The 13,223-nt window shown below is 38.5% G+C and overlaps 1 protein-coding gene and 1 pseudogene across 1 annotated transcript; one reads left to right on the forward strand and one right to left on the reverse strand.

Moving 5' to 3' along the window:
* Positions 1-487: 487 nt before the first annotated feature.
* Positions 488-8,193, forward strand: LOC102582167 (uncharacterized). The gene is made up of 6 exons (XM_015303639.1): positions 488-714; positions 805-1,008; positions 1,726-2,193; positions 2,282-2,350; positions 7,879-7,937; positions 8,175-8,193. The coding sequence occupies exons 1-6, from the start codon at positions 511-513 to the stop codon at positions 8,191-8,193; spliced, it is 1,023 nt and encodes a 340-aa protein (XP_015159125.1). The 5' UTR covers positions 488-510.
* Positions 6,829-7,413, reverse strand: LOC102582492 (uncharacterized; annotated as a pseudogene).
* Positions 8,194-13,223: the final 5,030 nt, after the last annotated feature.

Raw genomic sequence — 13,223 nt, forward strand, 5'->3', positions numbered from 1 at the left:
ACAGAAATTCTAGTCAAGGTGATCTTTTATATGATTCTTCGGAGCAACAAAAACAACAAATTGAAAGTATGGCAATGCCTCAACTGCCCCAAAATTGGCCACAAAATGAAAGAGATGAATCACATGATACAAAAAATCTTCCAGGTATTAAATATCATGATATTTATTCTTCCTTTCATAGTATAAAGTAGTTAGATAATTTTTATATAAATAAAAAATATGCATCTTTTTATCTTTTGATTATTTATAAATTCTGAGCAACAAAAACAACAAATCGGAAGTATGTCAATGCCTCAACCGCCCCAAAATTGGCCACAAAATGAAAGAGATGAATCACATGATACAAAAAATCTTCCAGGTATTAAATCTCATTATATTTATTCTTCCTTTCATAGTTTAATGTAGTTAGATAATTTTTATATAAATAATAAATTTGCCTCTTTTTATCTTTGATTATTTATAGATTCTAATGAGAGCGAAGAGCAATCTAGGTGAACTAGGGGTCCCACTATGATGCACTCGGGATGGGGGGAAAATGGTGGAAATTTACATATTGAATTGAATGAACATGGTCAAGTTATTGGATCAGAAGGAACTAGATTGAGTTCAAAACTTGGTGTGCTAGCACGAAATGGCATCTTAGCACCACTGAATCATAAAGATTGGAGGCTTGTACCTAGTATGTACAAGGATAGAATATGGGCTCATATCAAGGTTCTTAGTATACACAAAACCTATATACTAAGATGTTTTTGTTTTTATATTTTATTTTATAAATGAGTTGTGTATTAAATATATGTATAGGAAAATACTGACGCAACTGATGACATGAAGCGCATACTGATGATGTCATTTGGATCTAAATGGAAAGAATCAAAGCATGAAGCAAAAACCATTGAATATGACCCATATAACACTGATATTGAGCGTTTAGCTCATTGTCCAGATAGAGTTGAAGAAGATCAGTGTCATTCATTAGTTCATTATTGGAGCTCAAAAGAAGCAAAGGTATGTGCTAGATTTCTATTTCTTCATTTACTCTACTAAATGAGAATTTCATAGAAGTTGTCATAAATTATTAAAGTCGTGTTTTCCCTGATTATACTTCTTATTGTAGAACAACTAGAAGTTCTTTCTGATTTGTCCCTTTCTTCTAATTGGCAGAAATATGTTGTTGTACATGTCGAATTTGCCAACCTGCACAAAATGTTCTTGTATAGAAATTAATTGCACTTTGTGAAACTCAACTATGCTGCTTTTTTATAATTTTTCTTGGCTATTTCTTTTATATATTCAAGATTGCACATGTCCTCTTATATATTGTTGTGTTCAAATTTCTAGGAAAAGAGTGAGAGAAACAAAGAAAGTTGAAAAAAATTGACTATGCCACACACATCAGGGAGAAAAAGTCATTCTCAAATTATAGACGATGTACGAAGTAATCACTATTTATTTTCTATAATTTATATATTAAATAATACTTATCGTGAATATTTAATGTCAATCTCTTACTATTCAAACAGATGACAAAGATGAATAATGGTGTAAAAGCCAACTCGTATTGAGGTGTTCAAAAAAACTAACATTAGAGCGAATAAACAACCAGTAAATGAGATAGCTGGTGAAGTTATGGTAAACTCTTACTCTTTAAAAATATATAGGTACTTTCTTTATATTACAATTTTTTTTAAAAACTTCTCACTACTTTACCTTTCTTTCAAAAAGAAACAAATGGATGATCTTGCCGAGGTGTATCCTAAGTTGAATGTCCCTGGAAGTGCTCCTAATGATGTGTACTCCCAAGTAATGGGATCAGACACTCATGGAATTGTCCGAACTCTAGGAAAAGGAGCATCTCCTAGCTTAGTATATGGCCTCGTATATAAACGATCTCAAGCTAAAAAAAGAGATTTTGATACAAGGGTTGAGATGGAAGTTCAAAAAGTTACCTTAGCTATGAAAATTGAGATGATAGAGAAGATGTATGAAGCAAAAAAAGAGATGGAAGCGATGGATAAAAAGTTGTTAGAAGCGAAAGAGGAAGCAAAAGAGAATAATGAAGTGATGGAGAGAAAATTATCGGAAGCAAAAATGGATATGGAAGAAATTATAGCGGATAAGGTGAAGGAAGGAATACAAGCATATGTAGAGTCTTTGGGAATTAATATTGATGCAAATTTAAAATCAGAGCAGGTGAAATAATTGTGTTGCTAAAAAAATTACTTTTTTAGATGAAAACTTAGTTTCTCTTAATTATAATAGTCTTCCTCTTTTGCAATAGGTTCCTGATAACCCACTTAAAGATTGTCAACAACCATCATCACTTGTTCCAGCTGTTCACACAAGAAAGGTTATAGAAAATTTTATTAAAATTTTGAATTTTATTTTAATTGCGTAAATCCTAACATTTATATGATCGTGAGATCAACTAATTCCTCTTTCTTGTTTAATATGAATTAATCGACAAACTGTTAATTGTGTGTCATGTACACATAAACAGTCTAAGTGATCATCTTTTTCTTTTGGTTCTTCTTGTTGTTGTTGTTTTTTAGTTGGTATAGTGAAATTATAAACTATGTTAATTTATCATATTATTTCTAGTTTTCACCACAAAAGCTAAATCGCCTAATCGTACACACTCCAAACAGAAGCCTCGAAACCCAAACCAAACATCATACTAAACCAAAAGGACCCAACCGTAGCTGATGGAACTGACAAAATTTTGATCCGACATCAGAATCTTCGGATGTTGACAAAAGTCAACTCTTTCATGCATTAAGCCTCTAAAATTGAAAAACTTGCACCAAAGACTATGTGTCCTGATCATACTCATCCTCAAAATGTATCATTTCATAATTTGTATTTATGGTGTTGCTATATTCATTTTGACCAACTTGAACCTGTACCTCTTGCCCTTTTTTCTATTTTGTCCCTGCTGCATGTTGTTGCCTTCTTTTGATGGCATCTCTCTTCTTTTCGGTTAGTTTGCCCTGAGATTTGTTGTTGATAGTTTGCCCTTACTTTGTGCCCCCACTGTCTTGTATGTTTTGTTCATATTCTCTCTAATGAACATTCTTTTTTCTGATTCTTTTTCTGAGTGTTATGAGAAGTATTAAGATTACCTTGTTGATCATTCTGTTTACTGTGTCCCTGACCGGAAACGTTTCCCTGATGGATGAGCTGATTATGCTAGTTCTCTTGTGTGGTCTGATGAGAAGTGGTAGCAGAATCTCTAGGGTCTTTCTTAGGGTCAGTGTGTAAATTCTCATATATATCATGATGCAGAAACCCCCCTTTGGATACCCCTTCCTGCAAGTTAGTAATATTCTCCTTCAACCCTCCATCCAACACTCCAACAGCTTCCACAACAATTAAACAATTATCTAAAGGGGTGAGGGGTAATGGGAGCATTGATTCAATACATGTGATCTTAGAGGCCTTTGTATTTCCTTCTTTGTCCATGCCTGCAAGTACATTAGGCATAGAGGGAGGATTTTGGGATATAGGGGTTGGTAACACAGAATCAGTTTAAAATGTAGGCACCAGATTAGAACCATTTATTATTGTAGTGATGAAGTGCTTTCCTGACTCTGCCAACTCCCACGTCATACAGGCAGCTGGACAACACTAACACGGTAAGGATAAAGGAAGGAAAAATACATCAGGACATTGGAATTCATAGGCAAAGATGTAAGAGATGCTAATTTATCAAGGAGACACTAGAAATGTATTTGATATTAAAATTGTAGGCACGACTCAAAATGGAAAAGAAACTATGATATTATACAACCTCAATATATCCAAATCATTAGAGTAGCACTTCTAGAACACAGGTCATTTCCTCAATTTTATAAATACCAAAAAATCAAAATGACAGAATCAACAGATCACCACACGAATAAAGATAGAATAACTGGTGCAAATAGTTTAGAATACTAAACTACTAATAGAGCATAAAAATAAGTACAAAGTCTAAACCAGGTAGAGAAGTCCACTTCCTTCCTTATATAGGACCACAACCAAGTAAAGGAGATTGAAGATTTCACTTTCTTCCTGGTCTAGGGATAGAGATGTAGACTTTTTCAAGGATTTCACTTGTTTGCCTGTGTTTTCCCAGCCGCTGCCTTGTCTTCATTATGATTTTTTCCTGTACCTGGACTGTTTGGCAGATCTGGTTCAACAAGATCAATATAAGAGCTATGTGTAATAATATTTTTACATGTATGACTGTGACTTTTTCGGGAATTGCTTGTGCAGCTTCAGTTAAGTTTGTTTAATATTCTTGTGCTTAACTCTAGATACTTAAATATGAGTCTAATTTATGTTAGCAGACGTAACCAACAATTGCTGAGAATGTGCTAACCAAAGTTGGCTTTATCCTTAAAGAGTACCAATTTGGTGAAGTACTTTGCCTCTGGGCTACTTCAATTGTTATATTCAAGAAGCAGTTATTAGTTGTTGCTAAAGCATTTCTGATGCAAAATACCTTGTCTGAATGTCCAAAAATTGTGAACCAATTACAAATCGAAGTTGCAGATGCCTGATGGTTGCATGTGCTTTACATAGAGCTTTACTTAGGGTCTATTACTATTCTTTGATTGACTTTTGTTGTCCTTTGCCTACTCTCTTTTTGATTCTTTGACGCTACGCATGAAGTCAAGTCGTGGTGTAGCTATTGTTTTTCTTTATCATTGGTTCAATCGATCGAGGACGTACGAACTTGGTTGCCCTTCAAATGATAGTCAGTTCGTCATATAATATTAATTGTGTTGTTGCAATAGCTTTGGTTCTTCTTTGATACTAATTATTAGCTTGCTGTTATCTCTTGAATCTATTGGATTATGGTAAAATAATCTCTACAACATAGGACGAGACACCTTCACAAACATTAGTCATTGTCCTCGTATATGTTTCAGCTTCTAATCCAAGTCCAATTGAAAAAGAAGATAATTTAGTTCTGCTTCAGGCATTATTGATGAGCAATTCACTTTTCTCAATACAAACATATAAGCTGCTTTGTTTGGGTATTTTAAACCACATAAATAATGAACATAATCCTCGGGTTTGATGTCATAGATTAAGCCTGGATCACCTCATGTGCTGCTGGAACAACCTGTGGTTAGGCAGAGATATTGAACCCTTGCAATTCATCGTTCATGAGTATCATTCCAGCACCACTAGCATCCTTCACATGATGTCCCTTATCAATTCTAGTAACATTACCATCAAATATACACAGTACAAATTTTCCTTTGACATTCATATTCTCCAGTGCCTCCGCGCTGCAAAATGCATCATTGACATTTCTAATCAGTGGTAACAGTGTCTTGGAGAAGTCTTTGGGCTGGAATTCTGATACCCCATCAATTTCTTTTTCATCACCAAGACATACTATGGCTCTTAGTTTTCTATCAGTAGTTCTTGCACCAACGGTGAAAAGCCATGGATCTCAATTATTTACAGTGCCTGGTAGTGGACCTGTATTGCCAGCTGAACAGCTAACAAGAATCCCCTTTTGTGTAGCAGTAATACACCTTAAGCAATAACGTCTGACGTCCAAAATTGGTTAGACTTTGTGCCAAAGGAAATATATAGTACATCAACCCCATCTTCGATTGCAGTATCTATTACAGCCAATATAACGGTCTCAGGATAACCAATACTTGAGCAGACTTTATACATAGCAATGTCTGCTAGCGGTGCCATACCAGATGTTGTGCCATTAGCCATGCCTAAAATGTTGGCCCCATTCACGAAATTTCCAGCAACAATGCTTGAAATACAACCATGAGATAACATCCCCTGTTTCCCTTGAACCCAATTGATTATTTTTTTCCTTGGTTCCTGATTAGAAAGTGTGCCACAAGCTTCTCCTCAGTGAATTCTAATCCTTTTGCTTTGAAGGTATAATAGGGAGTAGTGCAGAGTCTCTATGGAAACACCATCTGCCTAAAGTTATTTTCTTTCACGTGCTTTATCAGTTCCTTATGATTAGCAAGCTGGCATTCTCATGCTACTCCATCTTATTCCTTAACTATTGGCAAGTCTCTGCTTTGGGAAAAATTAACTTCTTATTCTGAGTGTCTTAATTCATGCTGTACCTTATAAAAAAAGAAGATTTTTTTAATTCATGCTGAAATATCTGGATTGTGGATAAAATAATATGGAATAAGGGTACCAAAATTTTAGAACATAATCTGTTCTTGAGGTGTCTTAGGTCTCTTCTCATTGTTTATATTGTTTTTGTTATTCTTTTTTTTTTTAGTTTTCCATTGTTCTTCCTGCTGATTTGGCTCTTCTGCTTTGTAATGATGCTGCCTGAAGTCTATCTGTGATGTTGTATTATTTTTCTAGTCACTCGACTGCATATTCTGTTGTTTTTTTATTTTTTGGGTAGCAACAGAGCCTAGTCATGCATTGATATTCTTAAACAAAAACAACACTATACTGTAATATTATAGTACCTCATTTACCTAAAAAAGAAAAGGAATTGATAGCTCAAAATCAACAGAAAACAAGGAGAAGAAATTTGTTGTGCCTTGACCGAAAGCATATCTTACTTATCATCTACTAACTGCATATTATAGAGTCTTAACTAGCACTATTATTTGACACCTTCACATAATACATCCTCTACTGGCACAAGCTGAGCAGCTAGTTTGATGTATGGTAACATGATTTTTTCAAGTATAACTGTATCTGCAGATAATGAGCTACGAACAAGAGTAACATCTAAAAGGTTATCTTATTCATCTCGGGAACCATATTCACAAGGAAGGCCTTCAGTACCACTTGATTCAACCAGTTTAGTCCTTAAACAAACTGAACTTCAAATCACAATGTAGCTCTTAGACTAATCCAATCGGCAAAGCTCGACTAGACTCATTCAGTCACGAACATGGCCTCCAATCTTTTTCCTCAAGGCAGAGGATGTGGATGCTCTGCTCAGATTTAAAGCTTCCAGCTTCCTTTTCAGTTCCTCCAATCTAGCTAGCTGAGTGTTGCTACTTTCACGAACCAGATTATTCAAGTCCTCACAAAGCTTTTGCTTGAAATCCTCCTCATCCTTAACAACTTTTAATGCTGCCTTTCGTGCTTGTTCTTTCTTCTGCTTAGCTATACGGATTTCTCTGTTGACATTTCTATTTTCTTTCTCATGTGTTCAAGTGCTGCTTTCTTAGGCCCAGCTGTAAGTTTCATCTCCATTGACAGGTTTGCCAATTCCTTCTCAACATCACGAATCTTGGAGTAATTTTCATCTATATATTTTCTTAATTGAATCTGCTCTGCCTCAATTATCTTCTCGGTGTAAGCAATGATCGGTGATTCTCTAGCAATACCATCGGACCCAATCTCCATTAGCAGTACATGTTTGGCTGTCGCATTCCGATCTGAACTGGCGTTCATATCCATTGAAACAACACTCTAGTTGCTCAAAAGAGGGGATATGGGCAGTTTAAGTTGTCGAAAGGTATTCACGTAGAAGAAATCCTAATGCCGAAAAAAAGTGTTTTGGAGTCTGCTGTTCAGTTCTTACTTCATCACCCTTATTTTTGTTCCTTTTTTCTGCCTTGAGTCCATCTTTGAATCCTCATTATGCCTCAATTTAGTCGCAAAAAATTGTATCACAGTATAAGGTGCAAGCTCTGGGATTACCTCATTTTTGGCATTATTATACTGATTATGGGTTTGCACCTGTTGCACATTGCTACCCTGCTTCACATCTGTCCTGTTTCTCTTAAATAGTGAGCTTGTTTCAATTAATTTGTTGATTCTCTTGTTGGCTTTTTTTATTTTCCTTCCGGAAAAATTGGCACACTTATGTAAGTTTTGTATTTCATAATGTATCAAAATAATCAATTTAATCTTTTTTCTCAGGCTAACATGATCAAGAAGACTGGAACTACCGTAGTTGGCACAAATAACATATTAGCTATGCAACTTCATTTGGCCTCATCGTAGCCACACATTCATTTTTGTTTGATTATGAGCACTATTCAAGTCATCGATATTGATCAAGACCGATACTCAAAATTTGCAAAAGGACAGCCACATTCAAACACAATCAAGAGGTGGCACAAAATTTTCAAAAAGGGTCAAAAACCATTTACAATTAAAATAAGGAGCCACAAGCTCAAGCATCCACAAAAACAGTGCCAAAACACAATTTATAGCACAAAACCCAACATATAGAGATAAAAACAATAATCACAAGGGGTAGGTATGGAAATACCTCACCCCACCACAAATCAAAAAGCAATTTGTCCTCAAATGCAAGAAAATATCCAAAAATCAATAAAAGTGAGAGAGAAGGAGGTAAGGAAAAGACTTGTTCTACACAGTCTCTCCATTTGTCGGGGAATCAGTGCCCGGTGCAACACTCTAATCTTGGGCATTAGTGCCCGGAGTCATATCAGTAACAATACCAACTCCACTCGGGGTTGTCAAAGGTGTGTTTGCCAAAGATGTCTGCATAACTACATCTACCATGGCCTGCTCAGTCTCCATAAGGCCCTCATAAGAAATCTCCTCAACAACCTCAAGCATCTCATCATCTGTCTCTATCTCAAACTCGGGATCAGCTACCTCCTCAACTCGAACATCATCTTCGATGGTAGCTAAGATCATATATATCTCGACTAGCACATCTGGGATCTCCACTGTCCTAAAAATCATAGACATGTCGATGAACTTCAGCTAGTCCACATCTCTCCTCAGCTCAGCAATAACGGCTTTTAGGGTCGTCACCTCCTTAGTGGCCCCTTGGCCATGCTCGTACACCGCTATCCTCACCGCAAGGGCGTTAATAGTAGAACTCAAGGGTGCCACAACATCAGCACGGGCTGTTTGAATCATGCCCAGAATGGATGTCTCAAGTCTGGCGGCGCGTCAATCCGCAGAATGGGCTAGTTGCCCCATCCGTAGCAATAAAGCCGGGGTGAGTGGAGGTCGGCTGGCAGCAACAGTACCAGATCTGGGAGGCACAGAAGCAGTAAAGGAACTGGGAGTAACAGAAGGAGCAGCATTGGATGTACCTGAAGGCCCAGGGGCCGGAGTAGGCAAAGGTGCCTCTGTAGGTAGTGCATTTGTATCCACAACCAAGGAAGTGTCCATCGGGGCAGCCTTCTTCTTCTCCGCCTCATCTTTCAAGTACTCCGCCTCAATTCTCTGGATGTCGGTAGAAGATGTGGTAATCACTTCCAAATATTTCTTCTTATCTCTAGGTACCTGAGCCCGTCTGTACATCTCAGTGATTAGCACCAGAAAGGGAAGGGAAGTCTGGCAGTGTTTGACCCTCATGGCCATCTCCTGCTCAATGATCATACCCAAATTAAGCGCTATCGTGCAATGATCGAGCCAAGACAATTTACCTTTGTGTGGCGTAGGATGGACTCATTTTGGGATGGCATGATAGTGCTGCTGATAAAGCCAAACCAGTACCTCGCAGCTACATTTAGGTCCTTCTTTTCTATCGGAGCCCTTGTCTCCAACCACCTCGGAGTACCATCACTTATGAGAGGGGATAGCTAGCTTTTCATGTTCTCCAAGGACTTAGTCTTGATCTTGTACTGGTGGGTGTGTGCAATGTTGTCGGTGCACTTTAATACCACATTTATGTTAGTACTGTCACACAATACTTTCTTGCCCCTGACAACCATATAATCAACTGGCTTGAATTTAGCAGCCAACAACTTCCTTTGCGGCACTAGGGCTCCGTAGGCGGTATAGAATTCCCAAACCCAATTTGGAATATAGGTACCCCGAGGTTTTGTGAAAATCTCAAACTTATGGGCATTTATGGTGCGCCAAATGTTGGGGTATCTGTCTATCATCCCATCAATAGAGAGCCTATTATCTTCAATGATTGTCCTCAATCCCTCAGTCTTTAGTCTGTTCATAGACCGGGGAGAAGGACCCTATACCGATGGTGCTAGGACCATGACTTATGCTGGAGCGGGAAGAGAAGTAGTGGTCTGGGGTGTCCTGATCCTAAACGGATCATTCAGCCACTTGGAAAGCAATTATGCTCTCTGGGCTGCTAGTACCTCATCTTCAGGCTCAAAAGTTACAGCCTGATGCTCCTGGTGCTCACCCTTACTCTCAGAAGTGGTGAGGTGAGGGGCATAGAAGTCGTCACTATCAGAGCTGGCTTCCGGTGATGTAGGTACATATGCCTTTCCCTTTCCTTTTCCTTTCCTACCTGTAGTGGGAAGTTTGGTGGCATTAGCATTGGATGCAGTTGCATCCTCGTTGATCTTTATTCCCTTAGCCCTCTTGCGGGGTGACATATCTCTACCAGCCACTTTTGGTCTAGCCATATCTGCAAACACAAAGTAGAGAGTCAAGAACAGTTCAAGAAAATTTGCAGCAAAATAGTTGCAGACAGACTTGCCGAACCAGTCGGTGAGTCGCCGAATCACTTTGGCGAGCCAGATCGAGCTCGCCGAAAGAATTGACTTCAAAAATTTCCAGAAAAATTGGCATGTCAGCGATGAGAAGGGCCTTTCAGCGAATCACCAACAACATTCGGAGAGCAAGGACTAGCCCGCCAAAAGTTACAGTGAATTTTTAAGGGTTAAGGGCGCAGAAAGGGAGATCAAGAAGACAATCAGCGAGTAACCGAGTGCACTCGGTGATCTTAGGCTTCTAGCCGAAAGTTACAGACCCCGAACTCCATTATAGCATGAAATTAAAGGCGATATAGGGGGATTCGGCAAATCGTCGCGTGGTTCGGCGAGCTCAACCCAGCTCGTCAAACGGCCCAACGTGCCTATTTTCTACCCCGACTTACAAATTCAACCCGACAGCCCTCGAAAACAAAATCAAACCATGCACTCATTTAATTAAACAAAGACCCATACTACCCATGCCCTCGGGATACACAGACTTCTCCCGGTTTGGCCAAATTTGGCCATTTGACGACTTTTGTTATTATGAATGATGTCAACCGCTCTATCATTGCGTAAAGCACATCATTTGGCACAAAAGCGGGTTACTTATACTTCACCCGACTAGACCCAACATCTTTTAAGAACAACCCAACAATTTTAATCAATTTTAAGGAACAAAATATTTGGGAAATAAACAATAAATGCATTAAAGGCACAATATTCAAATTAAAATAGGCGGTCAAGCATACGATTACGATCAAAGAGGCCCAGCACACATCAATAAGATAAGAACAGTTGCAAATGAGTAAAAATTGCTAAATATAAGTTCGAGGTTCAGAAAATCATGCTTATGCCGAATATATAAGTTGTAAAGCTAGGCGGCAAAGAATCCAACTCCGAACACACAATCAATGACTAATACATGATAAAAACACAAGAATATAGGAAAATATAGTACGGGTGTGAGTTTGGGAGGTTGAAAAGTGAGGGAATGTGAAAGATTTTGAACTTTTGGCCTTTAAAACCGTCCAGTTCTCGCCCATTCAGCGACATAAGTTTTGTTCACTGAACCACTCGGCGACACGCTAAGTGGGCACTTACCTCACCGAGTTTTACAGGACCTCCAGTAGATGTAGGGTCCAAATGGCGGACAAAGTCATGACCGCCGGCCTGTTTGGCGATTCGCTAATTTGCTCCTGGGATCGCCGAGATTTACAAACTCCAACCTCCAAATTCCATGAGTCCAACGGCAGTCCAAGTCGGGCTAGCCGACCTCTTCAGTGAGTCACCGACTGGACTTTTGGCTCGCTAACCTGTACTTTTCAAACACATTCTACACTTCAACCTGCAAAATCAACATACGATTATTTCTAAAAAGAAAATAAAGCAAATAAACACTTGGGTTGCCTCCCAAGAAGCGCCTTAGTTAACGTCGTGGCACGATGCAAGTCCCCACTTAAATTTCATTCTTCGGGTTTGCCTTAGTGTCACTAGGCAACCCTCTTTCTTGACATGGGTAGAGACAAGACAAAACTTGACTCATTTGGGACTGCAGTAGCTAAATGAACATGGAGTGAGAGGTTGTCATCTGATTTAGCATTGAGACATTCTCCCTTATCTCTCTCGACATTCTGTCGTGTTCTTCAACTTTTTGATTAATGAGTAAGAGCACCTCTTCTATTTGCCCACCCTCGTGCTCTTTTGTCCTTCGACGCTCGTGAGGGGGAATGTACCTATCTTTTCTTTGGTATATTACTTCCAGTTCCTTGACCTTTTTGGCCAAGAGATCCAGCTGACCCAACAATGTGGCCAAGTCTTGGTCCTTCTCTGTCTCCTTGTTGGTCTTGGCCACACAATCAAGGAGTTGGGTTGCTGTTTCATAGGATTGTCGTATCAAACAACCCGAAGAGAGTTGGTCAGCCACTATTCTATTTTAGGGACCAAGACCCCTGTAGAAGCATTCCAGAAGCATCTTATCTATAATTCCATGAGTTGGGCAATGTTGCAATAGGGCCTTAAATCTTTGCCACAACTCATAAATGGTCTCACCCTCCAATAGCTTGAAAGTTAGGATGCCATCCCTAAGAATCATCAATCTCAAAGGATGGTGATCCATTGGGTCACTGTTGCTAACATATATGCGTAATTTCTCTGCTCAACAAGCAACACTAAAACCAAAACTAAAAACAAGTAGATTCAACTATGACTAACAAGAACAAAATGCAACTTAACCAAAGAATCTTAGCCAACACCACTCCTCGGCAGCGGCACCATTTTGACTAACGTTTCAAGGACACTTAATCAAGTCCTAAGCGTCAACGATCGTTAGTCAGTATAATAACCCAACTAAATGAGTTGGGGTCGAATCCCACAGGTAGTGGTACGTGCTTAAGTCAATCATAGGAATAGACATTTAAGAATAAAAACATAATTCAAATTAGGGATTGACACGAATGTCAAATAACAGGGGGTTTTAGTTTTAATTATCAACTACAACAGCAACAAATAATACAGAATAACAATAATGAGACAGGTACTTGGGATGTGATTTTATTATAGGCTAATGTAGACAAATGGGTAATTGCAACTGTTAGAAAATAGCTGAATATTAGTGACTATGCTAGACTAATAGAGGAGGTAAAATTTCTCTCGAACAATTTACCCCGAATCAAGTCAATTTCTCTCGAACATCGACAAGCATGCAAAATAAGAACAACATATGCCTTAGTCCATTCACTCTCTAGAGCTGAATGTGTGGAAAATAATTTAGGATTCACTCTCTCGAGCTGAACCCATGACAACCCAATACCCACAGGCCATCAATTAATAATT

This window comes from Solanum tuberosum, unplaced genomic scaffold (genome assembly GCF_000226075.1).
Source record: "Solanum tuberosum cultivar DM 1-3 516 R44 unplaced genomic scaffold, SolTub_3.0 scf00462, whole genome shotgun sequence".
Taxonomy (NCBI): domain Eukaryota; kingdom Viridiplantae; phylum Streptophyta; class Magnoliopsida; order Solanales; family Solanaceae; genus Solanum; species Solanum tuberosum.

Excerpts from the sequence above, each read along its gene's own strand:
- LOC102582167 (XM_015303639.1), top strand. The coding sequence starts at position 511 with ATGATGCACTCGGGATGGGGGGAAAATGGTGGAAATTTACATATTGAA. Across the intron at positions 1,009-1,725 it reads GGAGCTCAAAAGAAGCAAAG|AAACAAATGGATGATCTTGC; the intron begins GTATGTGCTAGA and ends TCTTTCAAAAAG. Across the intron at positions 2,194-2,281 it reads CAAATTTAAAATCAGAGCAG|GTTCCTGATAACCCACTTAA; the intron begins GTGAAATAATTG and ends CTTTTGCAATAG.